The 17,614-nt window shown below is 62.8% G+C and overlaps 1 protein-coding gene across 11 annotated transcripts in view; it reads left to right on the top strand.

The window, feature by feature from the left end:
- Nucleotides 1-2,474: 2,474 nt before the first annotated feature.
- The window catches only part of TNS1 (tensin 1), a 66,301-nt gene continuing 51,161 nt past the window's right edge, over nt 2,475-17,614 (top strand). For 2 of the 11 annotated variants that reach the window (XM_032115387.1, XM_032115389.1), the window contains exons 1-2: nt 6,026-6,138; nt 7,279-7,316. In XM_032115387.1, coding sequence (XP_031971278.1) covers nt 6,063-6,138; nt 7,279-7,316 — 114 coding nt within the window. In that variant the 5' untranslated portion in view covers nt 6,026-6,062. Of the gene's footprint in view, nt 2,561-2,833; nt 2,852-6,023; nt 6,139-7,278; nt 7,317-13,938; nt 14,453-17,614 lie in introns of those variants that run through there. The other 9 variants (XM_032115391.1, XM_032115398.1, XM_032115393.1 and 6 more) reach the window with 6 other exon arrangements.

A 17,614-nucleotide genomic window follows, 5' to 3' on the forward strand; every position in this document is an offset into this window, starting at 1 on the left:
ACCCTCTCTTCCCACACCCGAGGACCCCTGCAGTGCCTGACTGGAGAGGATCTGCTGTAGAGCCTTTCATTCTAAGGGATCTGCTGAGATCCCTGTGTCCTTACAGAGAGACCGTAGAGGCAGGGGGTGTCTCTGTGTCCTTATAGAACCCACAATGGGAGTGCTGTGCCCTGCATGAGGGGACCCCAGTGCCCATAAAACACCCCCCACGAGAAATCCCTGTGCCCGTAAAGTGGCCAGTGTGGGGCATCCCTGTACCTGTAAGCACCTGGCACTGGGGAGCACCATGCCCATGAGGTACTCAGTGTGCGCTCCCCGTGCCCAGGAAACTGCCCAACATGAGGGACCCCTGTGGGGTCACCCTGTGTAGGGCACCTCTGTGTCCATCAACACCTGGCATGTTTGGGATCTACGTGCCAAAGGATTGCCCCACAGGGCATCTCTGTGCCCATGCAGCACCTGATGTGGGGACTTACTCTTCTCCGCCACCCATGCTGCAGAAACTGAGGCAGGGAGGGGGGGAAGCTGTTGAAGGGTGCTGGACTCCCACTGCGCCACCCTCACTTGGTTCCTCAGCCTTTGGGAAGCTGCCCCGTGCCTGGCACGATGGCATGGGACACTCCAGCTGCACCATGCCAGAAAAGCAGGTGCCAAAGCCACTGCCGGGCAGTGCCTGAGCAAGTCACTGCAGGCTGGTGACAGTTCAGTATATGCCAGGACAGGGACACAGCCTGGAGGAAGGAGAGGCCTCTGACTGCTTGGGGACCTCAGCGTGTGCCGGGGACACGGGATTGTGAGCTGACGGGAGTACTGGGGGCGGTCAGGGCTGTGGGTGGGTGGGTGGCACTGGTGAGATGCGGGTTGGTGATTGTGCAGTCCCATGTCCACCACTGTCCGTGTGTTTCTGATGTGGGTGTGAGAACAGGGACTCGTGGAGGGCTGTAATACACATGTGTACTTGTGCATGTGTGTTCATGGGCATGCAGATGGGGCTGAGGTGAGAGTGAACAGCAGCTCACATGGATGTGGGTCCACAGGAGATCTCTGGGGAGCTGCCACGGGATGCGTGTCCCCTAACACATGCCTGTGTGCTGGGGGCAGTAGCAGTAGGGCTTTGACGTTGGTGTGAGCTATAAGAGGGGGGTCTCCCAGTCCTTCCCGTGCCGACAGGCACCCACACACATGGGGACCCCCCCCCCCCATGTGTGACATGGGCTGTGTGTGTGGTGTACATGGGTGTGTCCTGGAATGTACACAGGGGGGATGTGTGTGATGTGTGCGTGTGCCCTGTGCACCCAAGAGCAGCGTGGGGACAGCTCTGCTGGAAGTGTGTGTGGGGGCCTTGGGGATGTCATGACCCCAGGACACGGAGTCCTGCCAAGGCTGGCCCTGCACTGGGAGGACATGCCCAGACCAGTAGTACCCATGGCGGGGGTCTCTGTGCTAAGTGACCCCGTATGTGTCCCCCTGCTGAGAAAACGAGCCTTAAATGATGCTGATGGGCTGTGTCCCTGCAGCCACCGTGTCCCTGTCGCATGACCCTTGTCCCTGCCCTTCTTAGGAGCCTGGGATTGTCACGGCAGTGAATGGGAGCAGGTGATTTATGGGGGGGTGTGGATACCTCTCTCCACTGGGGCTTTCATTTGTGGGCAGTAACGAGGTTGATTAATGAGGGCTGTAAAGATGGGGGGGGGGGGGGGTGGACAGGAATGGCTCTTTGCTTGTTTGGTGCTGTGAGCAGGATCAGTCCCCCCAGTCTCCCTCTGTCCCTGGATCTCGTTGGCATGGAGGGGTGGGAAGTGCTGTCCCCTTGTCCCGTGTCCCAGCTGGCACATCCCCACAGGGGTACCACTACTCTGGGCTGGGTGGGCACAGCATAGTGATGAGGTGGAGGGCAACGGGACAGGGATATTTTGGGGAGGGGATGCTGCATTTTGGGGGGAGTCAGACGCAACCCTGGTCTCTGGGGAGGGCAGCCCCCCCCCGTCCCACCCTGCCCTTCCTTTCTGGGCTGGCGGTTTTATGCAGAGTACAGATGGGAATCTGAGGCATGGGGAGGGGGGCATTACAGTGCCCACGTCCTCTCCATGCCCAGGTTTCCATGCCAGCCGTGCCTCATCCTGTCGGTGTGTCCTTCCCCCTGGCACGTCCCGCACCCTGACTCACACCCTCATGGTCACGGCCAGCTGAGCACAAGTTTCCAGGCTGGAGCTGGAGTCAGCACTGGTGGAGAGAGGGGGAACCATGTGCCACCCGGCCAAGGCCCCCAGGAGGGGCTGGAGCACCCCCCTGCCAAATCCATCCCCGTCAAGGCCGCAGGCTGCCAAGCCGCTCTCCGTCCCGCCTGGAGGTTGTCCCCCCTCGCTGAGGCCCCCCAGCTCCGCGCATGGATGTCCGCTGATCCCTCCCCGTCTCCCATCCCGGGACCACCCAGGGGACTCGGCTGGGGATGGGGGGGGTGCATCCCGCTGCAGGACCCGCTGGAGGCCGGAGGAGGGATGAGGGTGACGTGGGTGGCGGGTGTCCCCCGGTCAGCAGAGGAAATGGATCCCAAATGCGTGTGAGTGGGGAGGAGGGGGCCTGGGACACGCACAGCCCCACTCCGGGCCCCACAGTCCCGCAGCCCCTCTGCTGGCGTTGGTGGGGGGTGTCCCAGACGCCTCCGGGCCAACTCGATTGGGGCGCTGCGGGGTCGGGGGCCCGGTTTGCCGCTCCCCTTCTCCCCCCGGTCGGAGGGGCGGCGAGGGGCCGGGGCGGGGCGGGCGGGCGGAGCGAGGGGCCGGGGTGCTCGGCCGGCCGGGGCCGCGCCGCGGGCAGCATGACCGGGCTGTGCCTCTCCTGCCTGCTCTGGGTACGGCCCGCACCGGGGGGCACCGGGGGGAGCAGGACAGCAGCGCGGCGGGGTCCCGGCGCCGGGGTCGCGGTGCGGGGCTGGTCCCAGGAGCGGGCGGTGGATGGGACTGGATGCGAGCGGAGCGGGACGGAGCGGGGGCGTTTGCACCGGGACGGGCTGACTGGGAGCAGGGGGAACGGGCGGGGCTGGACCGCTACCAGAACCGGCTCTGGGGGAACCCGGACAGAGCGGAGACCGGCAGAGACGGCCGGACATCAGGGTGGGGCTTGGGGGGACAGGACCGCGAGCGGGGCCGGGAGGCGCCCCGCGGAGCGGGACCCAGCCCGAGAGAGAAGTGATGGTGGGCAGCGGGCTGGGGGGTGCACGAAGAGGGGACCGGGCTGGGATGCGGGGCAGGGACACTGGGCTGTGGGAAGGGTTGTGGGGTTGGGGAGGGTGGGAGGCTGATCCCCCACGACGCCCAGCCTGCGTCACTGGCCGGGGGCTCTACCATTCCCTGGGGCAGAGGCTCTGCTACTCCACTGAAGGAAACTCGGGAAACTGGGGGGATCCAGTGAGCTGTGGGGGTTTGGGACTCTGCATCCTCCCCAGTCACCAAGCTGCGTCCCGGGGCCCAGCGGGTTGCAAAACTCTGGGTGGACCTGAGCCTACAAGACTGCACCGCGGTGTCCCGGTGCCCTCCAGCCACCCTGGCTTTGCAGCCTCAGGGGAACTGGGTGTCACAGGTTCCCCCCCCCACCACTGCACTCTCTGCAGTGCTGGGCAATGAACCCAGGTCTCCCAGCTCTTGATTAATTTGGCATCTCTGTCTGGTGCCTCTTCCAGCCCAGGACACCTGGGTCCCCTTCCAGCCTCCTTGGGTCTGCATGTTGGGGGGCCCATGGCTAGGGATGCCTTTATGCCTTTGCACCCCTGCTCCTGCACCGTGTGGGTGCTGGTCCCTGGAGGTGGGTACCCATGGGTGGGTGTCCAGGTGACATACCCAAGAAGCCCTCCAGCCCACAGGGCAGGGAGGCTAACCGGGATCCTGCCAGTATGGAGCTGGGACTGGGTTGTTTTGTGGGATGGGCTGGTTCCCTGGCTGGCAGAGTGGCACTGGGTGGGCATAGTGCCCTTCAGCAGCAGGGGGCTGGGGGGCATAAAGCTGGGTGCTGGGTTGGTCCCCCTCTGGCACGGTGATGGTGTTGGCAACGAGACAAGCAGAAGGGACTCTGGGGGGGTGGGAATCAAAGGACCAGCTCTTTCACTAGTGAGGATAATTGCTGTTAATGAAGCCATGGAGGCCGGGGCAGGGTGGGGGATGCGTGCATGGGAGATGCGTCGGCATCCCTGGGCATCCCAAGGGGTCCCTGGGAGTGGGGCGCAAGGCCTCTTCCCGGGGCACTCTGCAGCACTGATGCTGCTTTGCATATGCAAAGGAGCTCATGGCATCATTAGGTCTCGCTGTCACCCAGCAACTGCAGCGTGGGAGCCCCTGTCCTGGGGGAACTTTTCCCACGGCTGCTGGGTGGGTGATGACACGCCTGAGCACACACACACACGTGAGTGTATGTGTGTGCATGTGTACACACCCACTCGGGAGGGTGGCACCAGCTCTGGGGGCTGCCAAGGGACCACCCACGAGTGGCCCTGTGGGGGCAGGTGCTTGCACGCACATGAACAAACCTGTGTGAGTGTGTGCACGATGGCACATGGACCTGCATATGGGAACAGTGTGGCCGTGCCTCTGCTGCTGCTGCGGCTGGCGGGGACATGCACGCCTGTACCCTCACAGTCCCGGGGGTGTTTGCACACACGCTGGCATGCAGTGCACACTCATGGCCCATCTCCCGTCTGTGTGTGCACTGGGGAAACTGAGGCAGAGAGTTTTGTGGAGAGGTACCCAGCACCCTAACGCTTCAGCACCATCCCTTTTGGCTCTGGTGCAGTGGGCTGGAGGAGAGCGGGGCGCCAAGGCAAGGGGAGGCCTCCGGGCCTCTGCTTAATCTCATTAGTCTTGGCATGAAAAGGTGGATTTACAGGGGCTCACGTCTTCATCTGGCAGCGGGTGGGTGGGCAGGGTTGGCGTGCTGCCAGGGGTTGCCCCCCCGAAAACAGTCAACTGGGGGTTCGGGAGGGGCACTGGCTGCCTGCAACTGTGCCAAGACTCCTCTCTGTCCTCAACTCCCATATATGAACACACACACACATGCTTGCACATGTTTAGATCCATCCAGCACTCAGTCACACTTGTGGCATCAGCTTCCCCTTGCTGTAGGCTGTGCCAGACAGGGTGGGCACAGCTGCTCATGCTCAGGGGGCTCTGTGCCCCCTTTACACCCCTCCAAGAGACACCTCAGCACACGCTGCCTGGCGTGTACCCCAAAACACAGCATGACAAGGAGACACCCCCAGCATGGGCACCCTTCGGGCAGCACCCGCACGTACCTGGGTGCGCACACAGGTTTTTGTGCACGTATCTGTGTACTCACACACACAAATACATCCCGGCATGGGATGCATGTTTATCCATGCACATTCACACGTGCTGACGTGCACACGGGTTTGCACACACATAAGTGCATTCAAGCATCTTCACCCCCTGTGTGTGCGGATGTACACAGTTGTGCCCACACACACGTGCTCACAGGGACGCTTGTGCACGGCACGTGTTCACAGGGACACATGGAGATGTACCGACATGCAGGGAGGCATGAGTGTGCGCACGTCTGTGCATGCACACACACCTCTGCACACACCCCTATGTGCTCACCTGCATCCATGCGCACACCTGTGCGCACACATTTATGCACGTACATACATCTGCACACACACACTGCACACACACACACACACACAGAGTACACGGGCAGGCACCGCCAGGGGGCGGCAGAGACTATTTAAAGGGGTCGAGGCAGTGCCTTCCCCCCATCCTTCCCCGTACCCCCTATCTCCTACCCCATAGCCCCCTATCCCCTACCCCATACCCCCCTATCCCCTGCCCTACACCCTGTATCTTGTAGCCTGTACCCTGTACCTCGGCTGCAGGTGGCACAGCCGCAGCTGAAGGGATGTGGGAGGCATAGGTGGAGGATGAACCACCACCCAGGGGAAACGGGCAGGTCAGGGCTGAGTGTCTGGGTCCTGGTGCGTCCTTGTTCCCGCTGATGAAGCTCCGTGTTCCTCCCAGCCCCAGGACCTGGAGGCTCCTCCGGCACACACCTTCAAGATGACGAGCTTCAAGAAGGTGAAGGCATGCGGGATCTGCCGACAGGCCATCACGCGCCAGGGCAGCACCTGCAGAGGTAAGCTGGGGCCGTGGGCACGTGTGTGCATGGGGACATGCCAGGGAGGTCAGGACATCGGGGATATGTGTGTATGCCCACATGCACAAGGATATGAAGGTGGGAACATGTGCCTGTGCCAATCTGTGCACACACATGTGCCTGTGTGTTAGAGGGAGAACTGTGGTTGTGAGAGAGTATGTGCAGTGCCTTTGTGGGTGGGAAGGTGGCTGGGAGGCGAGGGTGGCCCATGGAGGCACTTTGGTGTCGCACATGTAGGTGGCTGTGTGTCAGCTTCATGCATGTGCAGTGGGTGTGCAGTGGCCACCATGTGCGTGCACATGGGTGCGGGTCTGTGCACACACGTGGGTGCTCATCCCCTGAGCTGTGCTTGCTGCCCATGGCACCCAGTGGGTCACAGGTGGGGCTGCGAGCCCTCGCACGTGTGTGGTGTTGCTGAGCCCCGTGCAAGGGGCGGACAGAGGAAACGGGAACAATGAGGCTTCCTGTGCTGCAGGAAACAGGCCCAAGGGGAGCAGCGACTGGGGTGCGGCCGTGGCCTGGGCCGTGCTGCGTGGGACCCTTGTGTCCCCTGGGGATGGGACACGTGTCTTTGCAGGGCTGCCCAGGCAGCGTAGTGGTGCCCTGTGTAAGTGCGTGTCCCCAGCAGTGGCAAACACGCCTGCACTGCCCATGTGCACGTGGCATCCATGGGGGCACGGGTGGAAGTGTGCAACAGCAGTGCACTGGAAGGAGGGAAGGAGGGCACTGGCAGCATCCCTGTAGTGCTCTCATCCATTCCAGTGTCCATGCGAGGCCCTGTGAGAGCTGTCCATGCCTCTCTTCATGCTGTTCACCCTGGGCACTGGGGCTTGCACACGTGCACACTCGCTGGCATGTTGGCACAGTGTGTGCCCCAGAGCCACATTTTGTGCGCCTGCTGCTGTGCCCTGCTGGTTCCACCTGGAATGTGTGCGCAGTGGTGCAAGGTGTGGGTGTCCCTGCGCATGTGTGCACGTCCCAGCAGCCAGGGCCCAGTGCCAAGGTGCTCTGTGCCTGCAGTGCCCCCTTCCTGCCCTCACGTGGGGTGCCAGCAGACTGCCCCCAGCACTGCTCCCCCTCCTGCCTCCACTAACCCTCTCTCCCCTCTCTCTCCCACAGGCTGCAAGCTCTCCTGCCACACCAAGTGCCAGGCCAAGGTAAGGCCAGTGCCGTGAGGTGTGCCCAACCCTGCCTGGGGGCACTGGAGATTCAGAGGGGGAGTGCCATGGCCCATGCCAGCTGACCCCACTGGATGGGCACCCAGATGGGCTGGTGGCACTGGGCTGGTCATGGTGGCACTGGTGTCACTGCTGGGTGAGGCTGACAGTGCCATCCTGCTGCCTGGTCCCTGACAGCACGTGTCTGTGTATGAGGCTGGGTTTTGGGGTGCAGCCCTTCTCAGAGAGGACCAGCAGGCATCTGTTCTCCAGTACCTGGAGCGAGGTGCCCTTTGCCAGGGTGAGTGCTGCCGCACGTGGGTGCCATGCGCCGCAGCCGAGCGCTGCCAGCTGCACGCACACAGGCTGGGCACCTCTGCTGATACCCAGCCGGGGGCGGATCTTGCTGGCAGGAGACAGTGGAGCTGAGGATGCCCGGTGGTGTCTGCCGATCCAGCTGCTGCTCCGGCAGAGGGGGACCCTACAGCAACCCAGGTTCTCCGAGGAGCTGGAGGTGGGCACGGTGCCCACCACTGCACTGCCGGGGCAGGGGAGGCTTTGTGTTCTCAATCCCTGGGGAGGCGTGTGTGCCAGCTGTCTCTGGGGCTGGCATCCTGGGCGGGAAGAGGCTGGCATGCCCCAGGCAGACAGCGTAGGCTGGGACATGCCTGTTCCCGTGCCCATGCCTGTGCCCAGCTGGGCAGGGAGGAGAGGAAAGGGGGGGTGCTGTGCCGGGGGCCGGGCACACGTTGGGCTTTGCAGGGTGCCACGGTATGGGTGGTGGTGCAGGGCAGGCACTGGCAGCAGCCCTGGCACTGAGTCCTGGCTGGGCTTTTGGGGGAAGTGGGGGCCGTGGGGTATCCTGGGCCTTGAGCGGGCCAAGCAAATGTGGCTGGGAGGCTTAGTGGATCTGTGCCAGCCCCAGGACCCTGTGTGACTCTGGGCCACCCCAGGACCCCGTGTCACCCCGGGAAGCCTGTGCCAAAGATGCCAGGAAGGCTGAGGCCAGAGAAGGTGGCCTTGCCGGGGAGAGCTGAGAGGGGCGTGCGGTGAGGGGATGCCCGCGGTACGGCAGGCGGTGGCAGGGAGCATCTGCCAGTGGTTTCCAGGCAGGAGGGAGTGTCAGGAAGCATGTGAGTCTGGCTGTGAACCCGGTGGGGATTCTCCGATGTCTGATAGGGGGTTCTACACCAAGAGGGGGTTCATACCAGGGTCCCAGCATCTGGATAGACTGTGCGCAGGGGCAGCCTGTGGCTCGCTCTCGCGGCCGACTGCATTTCATTAGCCTCCATCACCCTTCCCACGCTCGCTGGAAGCTGGAGCCCCCTCGGTGGGGCCAGCTAGCCGAGGGGTGTGCTGCTGGGGGGGAGCGTGCATGGGGCCAGGGCCAGGGGCCTTCCGCGGAGCTCCTTTGGGCCAGCGCCCAGGGAGGGGCTCCTCCGGTCGGGCAAATGGCCAGCTGACTCACACACCGGCTTGTTATTGTGGGGTCTCCGGGGAGGGTGCGTGTGGGGAGGGGGCTTGGCATGGAGCAAAAATGGCCTCTTGTATACCTGAAGTCCCTCATGTTTAACCCCTGCACCTCCAGGATACTTTGGAGAGGGAAGAAGGACTCACCCCCAAAGTGCTGGCAGCTGCACCCCGCAATGCTTCCTCTTCCTGCCCTGGATATGCTGCCAAGGTCCTGGTGTCCCCTGCCTCTGGTGTCTTCTGGCCCTGGAGTCTGCCCCACCATGCTGTTGGCAGTGTCTTCTCCTTGGTCCTCATATTCACCCCCCTGGGACTTCCTCCACCTCCTTGTTCTGCCCCCCAGCATGGCCAGCTCCCAGCCTGCTGCATCCTGGCCCAGCCAGGGGAAAGCCCCCACTTAAAAACCTCAAATGGACTGGGTATAGGGGAGGGGGGAGAGATGGGGTTGTGGGTGGGGTGTAAAGAGTTTACTGCTAGTAATCAGTGTGGGGTGCTGGGGGGTACCATAGGTGTGATGGGGATATGGGGAGGGGGGCACTGGAGTGTATGTGGGGAATACCTGGGAGCTTTTGGGGTGCTGGTGAGCGCCACCTCCATGAGAAGGCAGTGAGCAGGCAGAGCTGTACGAGGGAGGGCAGGACCTGTGCCCTGACGGTGACCTGCACCCCTCAAGTTTCCATCCTGCCTGAAAGACAGCGGGGGAACAGTGGAGGAACCCACTGCCCTGTGGTGCCAGTGATGCTGGTGGGATGCCCAGTGCCTGTGAGTGGCTGTGGAGTGGCCAGGGCAGCTGCACACACATCAGCAGGGAAGAATAACAGTGTTCCCATGCCCATGTAAGGCCCTTCTTGCGCCCTGCGCCTCCGCTCAGGGATTTTTCCTTGCTTAGCAAACCTCCCTCCCTCTCTCCAAGAGGGATGGTTGGATGGATGGACACTGGTATGTATGTGACACACACAGCCTATCCCCTCCCTCCTTCCCTGCACCAAAACTGCCTGCCCAAAGCTGCGGGGGTGTATCTTCCTTTGGAAAGTGGGGAAACTGAGTCACAGAGCCCTGCCTGGGGCCAGCAGGAGGCAGGGAACGTGGTGTGGGGTGCAGTACTTCTGTGTCTGCATTCAGGCGTGGGTGAGCCTGTGTGTTGGCACGTGCCAGTAGTGGCACAGCCAGGATCTGGTGGTGACATTGCTCTCCTGACCGAAGATGCTCCGAGCAGTGGGGCCACGCAGGCATGTCCCAAATCAAGGGATATCCTGGTAGTGTCCCTGTCCCCCGGGATGCCTTCACTCTGACTGTGGCTGGATCTTGCCATGATGCTGGTTGGAGAGGCTGAGAAAAGATGGGGGATGATGCTGTTTCCTGTAGTGAGAGCTGGCCCTGTGATGGATGGTTTGGCTGGGGGACAGGGAGCGCTGTGGTGTTTGGCTGCTGAATCAGCTGGCGATTGCTGGTGCTTGGTTCTGGGAAATGGCGCCTGTGCCAGCCTCTGGGCCTGGCAAGGCTCCAGCCTGCCCTGCTCGCCCCTGCCACACAGGGGCCCACTGGTGCTGGGGGAGTGGGGGTGCTGGGCTGTGCCAAGAGGGGAAACTGAGGCACATCACTTAGCATGGGGCCAAGGGGCCTAGGGGGTTGTCCCCCAGTGTTTCTTCCTGGGGAGCTGAAAGTGCGCACTGGAGCCATGCCAGGCTGCTGGGCCACGTGTGTATGTGTGTGCTGTGTATGTGAGCACGTGTGAGCGCATGACCGTGTGTGCTCACAGACGCATGCATGAGTGCATGAGCTGCAGGGAAATGCACGTGTGTGCGAGAACATCCATCTGTGTGCATGAGCACGCGCGCACACAAGCGGGTGGTCACATGCATGTGCTCCCAGTTCACTGCCATCTATCCCCGCTGGCCTCACGCCAGGCCTGGGTTGTTTTTCAAGTGCCCCCTGCGATGGGACTCCAGGGGGGTGGGTTTGTCCATCATTAAACCGGGACTGGAGCAGGGCCAGGGCCGGGCAGCGAGGCATGTCCCGGCCAGAGCAATCGGTCCCAGTGCCTGTGGTGTTGACGGGCCCTTGGTGGTGGAGGAACGCCGTAGGACCCAGGGCAGGGTGTGTGGTGGTGGTGAAGGGGATGTGCCACCCCTCAACTGGTGCTGGGGATACCCCCTGCTTGTAAAACAAGTCAGAACTAGGAAGGGAAACTGAGGCAAGGAGTGGTTGGACACTTCTGGGCAGGCTTGACTCCTGGTGATCAGCAGGGGCCCAGGCAGTGTTGGGGGGCATGGCCAGGCAGTGTATTGCAGGTTCCCAGTGGCTGTGTCAGGAAGAGGGGCTGCAAGGAGGGGACACCCATATCCCAGCTGTGGCAGGCTCTGTCCATGGGATGTGTGGCCGTCCGGTCCCTGCTCCCTGCCCCAGCCGCTCTGCCTCCTCCCGTGCTGTCAAGGGGATAATGTACTGGTCACGCGGGAGCTGCCCGTCAGGTCCCTGTCCCCAGTGCTCCTGTTCAAAGCCACACCCCCGTGCTTTGGCACAGGTAATTAGCAACACCCCTGGTCTCCACAACAGAGTGGGCAGGGGGGGGGAAGGAATAGTGCAGGAATATGTCCTTGACCCTGGCATGGGCCCAGCTGGGGTGGAGGGATGAGGGGCTGTGGGGGCTCAGCCCTGCCCCGGTGCTGTGCCAGGTTGTGTTTGTGCAGCAGGTCCTGGAGGGGGTTTTGTTTTTTTTTTCCCTGCCTCTTTCCTTTTTCCCCTTCTTTACGTCACTGCCCAAATATTCGGCCTCTCAGCTCCAGTGAGGGGCCAGCTCGGCTGCTTGGAGGACTTGGGGCCCTCCTCTGCACCCTCGGGGTGCTGCACAGAGAGGGTGGGCAGGGCAGAGGGGATGCTGAGACTGGCCATGCTCGCCGCACTGGTGAGCACTGGCCAGGACAGGCCTGGGAGGTGTCACATGAGGCAGCAGGGACCACCAGCCTCCCTCCTTGGCAGCTCCCAGGGCTGCATCCTTCTTCCCAGAGCCCTGCTGTGGTGGGAAGCAGGGTCCACGTCTGCCTCATTTCCCACTGATTTTCTCTCTTCCCAAACCAGTTTGCATCCCCCATGGCCACCCCTCCTGAGACCTGCCCTGGGAAGGGTGCTCCAAGAGGTGGCACTGATCCCAAAACAGCTGAAAGGTCTGGCTCAAGAGGGGCTCTACAGACCCTGCACTGGGGCTTATCTCCTGTGTGCTTTCATCTCTGGAGATGAACCACACCTGGGTGCCTGGTCCCCAGGTCTCCTTTCTTCCACTGACATCTGGAGTAATGATGCTCAAGGGTGTTTGTTTAGGGTCAGAGAGGAGCTGTTTCATGTGAGGGGTGGTTTGTTTGGGGGGGCTGGGAGTCACTGGAGCCACTTTGCAGACTGCTGGACTTGCTCCCACTGGCACTTTGACCCTATGGCTCCGGGAGATACTTTGGCGGCTGTAGTTCAAGGATGTTGTCAGGACTTCTCTGGCTGTGTCCTGTGAAAGGGACACGTCATGTTCCCAGGGGACAGTTCCTGTCACTGCCCCGGGGACCAGGACAGGGACATGCTTTCAGTGCCCTTCACTCACCCACTCATCCCATTCAGTTGCTGATACTTTCCCATCTGGCTTCAGTTCTTCCTCTGCTGATGTTTCCCAGGGCCTGGGAGCCATCCTGTGTCCTCCTTCCGAGGAGTTTGGGTTCTGGGGCCTGTGCAGGGGTCCGTGCTGGAGCTGAGCTGGGGTCCACGCTGTGCTCTGCTGGTGCAGGATGTTCCTTGCCCCTCCATCCTTGTTGCAGCACTCCCATGTTTTTGGGATGACTGGTTTTCGTGGGCTGTGGTGATGGTGGGACTTGTTTAGGGGTGTCAATGGATCCTGGCCATGGGGTTTTGTCCCTAGAGTGGTGGCTGTTGGGATCTGACCCTGTGCTGTTGGGTGCTGGGGAGGGCAGAGGGGCTGGCTGGTGCTTGCTTGGGACAGGAGTGAGGAGATGCCCTCCAGAGATGTTTGGCTCTGGCGCTTTGTCCGTCGCAGCAGGAAGGGTCTACAGTGCCTTTTGGTGCTCCCATGCCATGGTACTGTTGGGTTGCTGTGGAAACTGAGGCATAGAGGGGCTGGGAAAGATCTCCTGGAACTGGAGTGTACTCACAGGAGTGGTGTTCCCTAGGGGGACTTGGAGGAGGGCAAAGGGAGAACCCCTTACCACAGACCCTTCCCTGGTGACTTTTGAGGCACCGGTGACATAGGAAAGGTGTTGGGGTCCTGTACCGCTCCAGCAGAGCCAGTTCCAGCCTTTTGGCTGAGCCCACGGCTTCAGGACGGAAATGCAAACAGGAACGGGGAGGCGTTGGGTGAGAAAATGTCAACAGCGCTGGGCCGGGTGCCTGGCTTGCCGCCTCCCTGGCCAGCTCGCCACTCTCTGGGCCGCTGCTGGTGGGCTTCCCCTCTTTGCTGTGGGGTCTCCTGGCACTGAGCACTTGCTTGTACAGGAGGGCTGGGGCTGGATTGCCCCAGGGGCAGCCAGGGAGACCAGGGCTCCATCCATCGACATGCAGCCCCCCGAGGAGGAGGAGGAAAGAGGAGGAAGGGAGGCAGGAGGAAGGCCAGGGGGATGCTGGGGCACACTCCAGGTTTGGGACAGGCAAAGGGGGACTGGCATGACTTTCACATGCTGAGGGACAGACGGGGCTTTTCCAGCATTTTGGCTTTGATTTTTAGTTGAGAGGCGGGCTGATAAATGTTCACATCCTCCCCAACACTGGGGGTGTGGGACACCCAAGGACCATTAGTCGGGCACTTGGTCCCGCATATGGCAGGGGGGCACCAAGTTGTGCCAGGGGGTGCCAGGCAGGCCCCAAGCAGGGCCCCACACCGGTCCCTGCCACCCCCCCGCCAGGGCACAGGGACGCCGTGGCGTCATGCGGGGCGATAAGGCCCCGACCCCGCTGCACCCCGCCGCCCGCCGTGGCCCCTCGGCACCGGCTGCGAGGAGTTTTGAAGGGGGAGGTGGTGGAGGTGTGGTGGGGGGTAATTTTTTTTTGGGGGGGGGGTCTGCTCACCTGCCGGCACCCCTACCCCCGGGCCAGCTGCTCGAGTCAGGCTCCTGGTTGCCTTTAAGGGCGTTTTTGGGGGGAGGCGAGGGGAGCGGAGCGGGGCCGGACTTGGAGCGCGCCGTGCAGCTGGGGAGAGGGAAGAGAAGAAAGAGGGAGAAGAAGCGAGGGAAGGGAGGGGAGCGGTGGAAAAAGTCGCCCGGGACCCCACTCCTCCCCAGGGCCGGGGGCCGGCGCCCCCGGGGTCCTCAGCCCCCGGCCGCCCCGGGGGTGCGGAGGGGAGCGGGGAGCCGGCGGGACCTCCCTGCGCCCCTCCATCGCCGGGGTCCCGCTTGTGGGGAGCGAAACCCTTCGGCTCTCCCCCTCCTTCCCTCCCCTCCCTCCTCCCTCCCTCCTTCCTTCCTTCCTTCTCCAGGCTTGGCCCGGGGAGGGAGGGGGGCTCTGCCTGCAGTCTGCCTTCACGCCTGCCCGCCCGGGCGACGCCGGGCTCCCGCCTGCCCCCCGCGGCCCCTCCGGCCGCCCCCCGCGCCCCCCGGGCCAGGTGAGGCTGCGGTGCCGTCCCTCTCGGATGTAGGCAGGCGAGACCCCGGATGGATTTCGGGAGCGTCATGAACCAGGTACGGGCGGGCGGTGAGGGCACAGGGGTCTCCAGGCCCCCGGGACTGGGGGGGTGCTGGAGGGGGGTGTCATCTCTCCAGGGGGCGGGGGCCACGCGTGATATCCGAGCGGTGATGGGGTGGTGCGTGGATGGGGCTGCTGCCCCCCCGTGTTGGGGGGGGGTCCCGCAGTTGTCGGTCGCCAGAGGGGATCTCGGGGTGCGGGGGGGCTCGAAGAGGGCGATGCGGTGATCGCAGGGAGGACGACTTGGGCAGGGGGTGAGGGCCGGTTTGCTGCCGGCTGGGACCTGTGAGCGGCTCCGGGGGCCGTGCCCCCGTGCCCCTCTCGCCGCCTCGCCAGGGCCGGTGACTCTCGGGGTGCCCCGGAGCGGGACACACAGGCGCTGCGGTTTGCGTCCCCCCCCTTCTCCGAAGTGCGTAGGGACACGTCCCCGTGGAGCGAGGACTGCGCGGGAAAGCGGGGTCCGCCCCCGGCACCCCGCTCCCGCCCCGCAGCCGGGGGGCGATGCCGGCCGCCTGTCACCGCCGCGGGGGGGACACGGTGGGGGGCTGCCCCTGGGCCGGGACACCCTGGCAGCCCACGGGTTAACCCCCCCTCCCCGGCGGCACCGTCAATGGTTAAACTCCGGGTTAATGAGTGGCGAGGCAGCCCCGGCGGATGCCAGCCCCCCCCGCCGCCCCCCCGGACAGGGATCCCCGGCCCCTCGGCGCCGCTGGGCCCGCAGAGGGTTAACTCCGTCAGGGCAGGTCCCGGCGCAGATGTTTTTGGGCTGTGCTTCTGGGAGAGGAAACGGCCGAGCGAGGGAGGCATCAGCCCGCTTGGGTTTAGGGGAAAAACAAGGAAAAAACGAGAAGTGCTCCGTTCCCGGGCGCCTGAGCCCGCTCGGCGCTGGCGTCAGCCTTGGTGCGGGACCGGTGACCCCAGTGTGTGTGCTGGGGGACAGCTGGCAGGGACAGTGGGGTGGCAGTGGCTGCGCCCCCTGCGTGCTCATGGCACTTGAGTCTGGGGGTTCTGAGGGGCAACCAAGCAGGCACCTCTTGTCCCTACAGCGCGTTGGCACTGGGAAGACAACGTGTGTCCTGTCTGGAGTCCGAAACTACCCCCAGGGAAAGTGGATCGGTAGAAAACGAGCCTCCAGCTCTCACCCTCTCTAATGAAGCCACTTTGTTAATGATCCTGCTGGCCCCGGGCAGGGTGCTGGGCCTTGGAGCTGTGCTCCCTGACCCCCCTTGTGGGGTCCCGAGTTGGGGGGTCCATTTGCCTCTGCCCTTGGCCACCCTTCTTCCTGCTTTGCTACTGTCTGGTCCCTGGCTTTGTGCAGGGTATCTCCAGGGTATCTGGACACAGTGCCAGCAGTCCCTGGTCAGCATTGGAGCTTCCCTGATGGGTTTTGGGACACAGAGAGAAGAGCAGTCCTACAGCACAGCTCCTGGTTGGGGGGGAGTATCTTTGTCTCCACTTTTCCCTCCTATTCCCTCATCTCCTCAAAACGGCAGATGGGGGGGACACCACTTTTGGAGGTGCTGCTCAGCATTTCAGTTTCACTGCAGAGTTTTCAGCTCTATCCTGCAGGGTGAGGACACAGCACTGACTCCAGTCTCCATCTGCCTTGGGCCTTTCCCTCACAAGTAGAGCCCCTGGGCTCAGTACCAGGGAGCTAAGACCCCTTGGGGCAGCCAGGGCTTATTTTGGCACCTTAACCACCCCTTGAGGTGGATCACAGACCCATGGGCGCTGTCAGGTGCCCTTGATGCTGGGAGGCAGCCCAAAGCATGCAGCGGGATCTGAGTGCACAGAAAGGGGTTTGCCTGATGCTCCACCAGAGGGGATCTGTGGGAAGGATCCATTGCACTGGGCTCAGGGTGGGGTGCAGACTGCTCACAGGCTGGTGTGCTGACCAGTCCCACAGAAGTGCCCGTCCTCCAGCGAGTCCCATGCCAGAATCCATTTGTTGATCAGTCCCATGTGAGAATCCATGTGCTGGCCAATCCTGTGTGGGAATCACTGCTCTGACCAATCCTGCATGAGAATCAGTGCTCTGACCAATCACCTGTCCGAATCCATGGATTGACCAGTCCTCTGGGACAGTCTGTGGAGTGATTAATCCCATGTCAGAACACATGTGCTGGCCAATCCTGTGTGAGAATCCATGCATTTACTAATCTCAGGTGAGAATCCATGCACAGACCAACCCCACATGAGAATCCAGTTGCTGCCCAATCCCATGTAAGAATCATGCATTGACCAATCCAGTGTAAGAACCTGTTCATGGAGCAGCCTGGTGGAACCCCTGCAGCAGAGTCTGTCCCAGCCAGTCCTGGTGTGACTCTGTTCCCGGCCTATTCCCAGTGCGGGAGCTGCTCCCTGGCCAATCCTGGTGTCTGGTTTGACTCTGGGGAGTTGGTGAGGGGGTGGGGGGGTCCTGGTGCTTTTTCTTGGGGAAGGCGGTGGCAGAGGGGGGGGCAGTGACCCCGTGCTCTCCCTTAGGCTGGTTGTGGGATCCCCATGGGACTGGGCTTAGGGTGTCCCCCAGTGGGGTGGCAGGCACACGTGTGTGGTGCTGGCAGCAGAGCAGAGCAGAGCAGGGCAGGGCTGGGCTGTGGGGCCAGAGCCAGGGCAGGCACGTGCTGGCCCGTGGGGCTGGATCCAGACCTGCTGCCTCCAGATGTTGCCTTTTAGGCACTGGAGCACAGCACATCCCTGCCTGTGGCCGGCCCTGTGCGAGCCAGCGCCTGCAACCAAAGTAGGGACAGTCCCTGTCCTGGTCATGTGGAGGCATCTCTGTCCCCCTTCTGACCCCCAAAAACACCCTTCTCCCCCCAAAACAGGGTCAGGGATGCTACCTTCTCCCCTTCCCCTCATCTGCACTTGGCAGCACTGAGGCTGATTGCTCAAAACCGCCCCGGAGCCGGGACCTGCCCCTTATTTGGTTGAAACCAGGGCTATTTTGGTGCAGCTGCCTCCATTGCAACCCCTTGAAGCTTCTCTGTACATTGTTTTTCCTGTCCTGTCCCGTATCCCTGTGCCAGGGCTGCCGGCCAGGCCAGCCATGGGCTGCTGGGGACCATCACCCTCCCAGTGTGCCGTGTGTCCCAGGGTATCTTGGGGTACCAGTGGTGGCCCCCATGGCCACTATGAGGTGGAATGGCTCGTGTCCCCTG

The sequence above is a fragment of the Corvus moneduloides genome, chromosome 7 (genome assembly GCF_009650955.1).
Source record: "Corvus moneduloides isolate bCorMon1 chromosome 7, bCorMon1.pri, whole genome shotgun sequence".
Taxonomy (NCBI): Eukaryota; Metazoa; Chordata; class Aves; order Passeriformes; family Corvidae; genus Corvus; species Corvus moneduloides.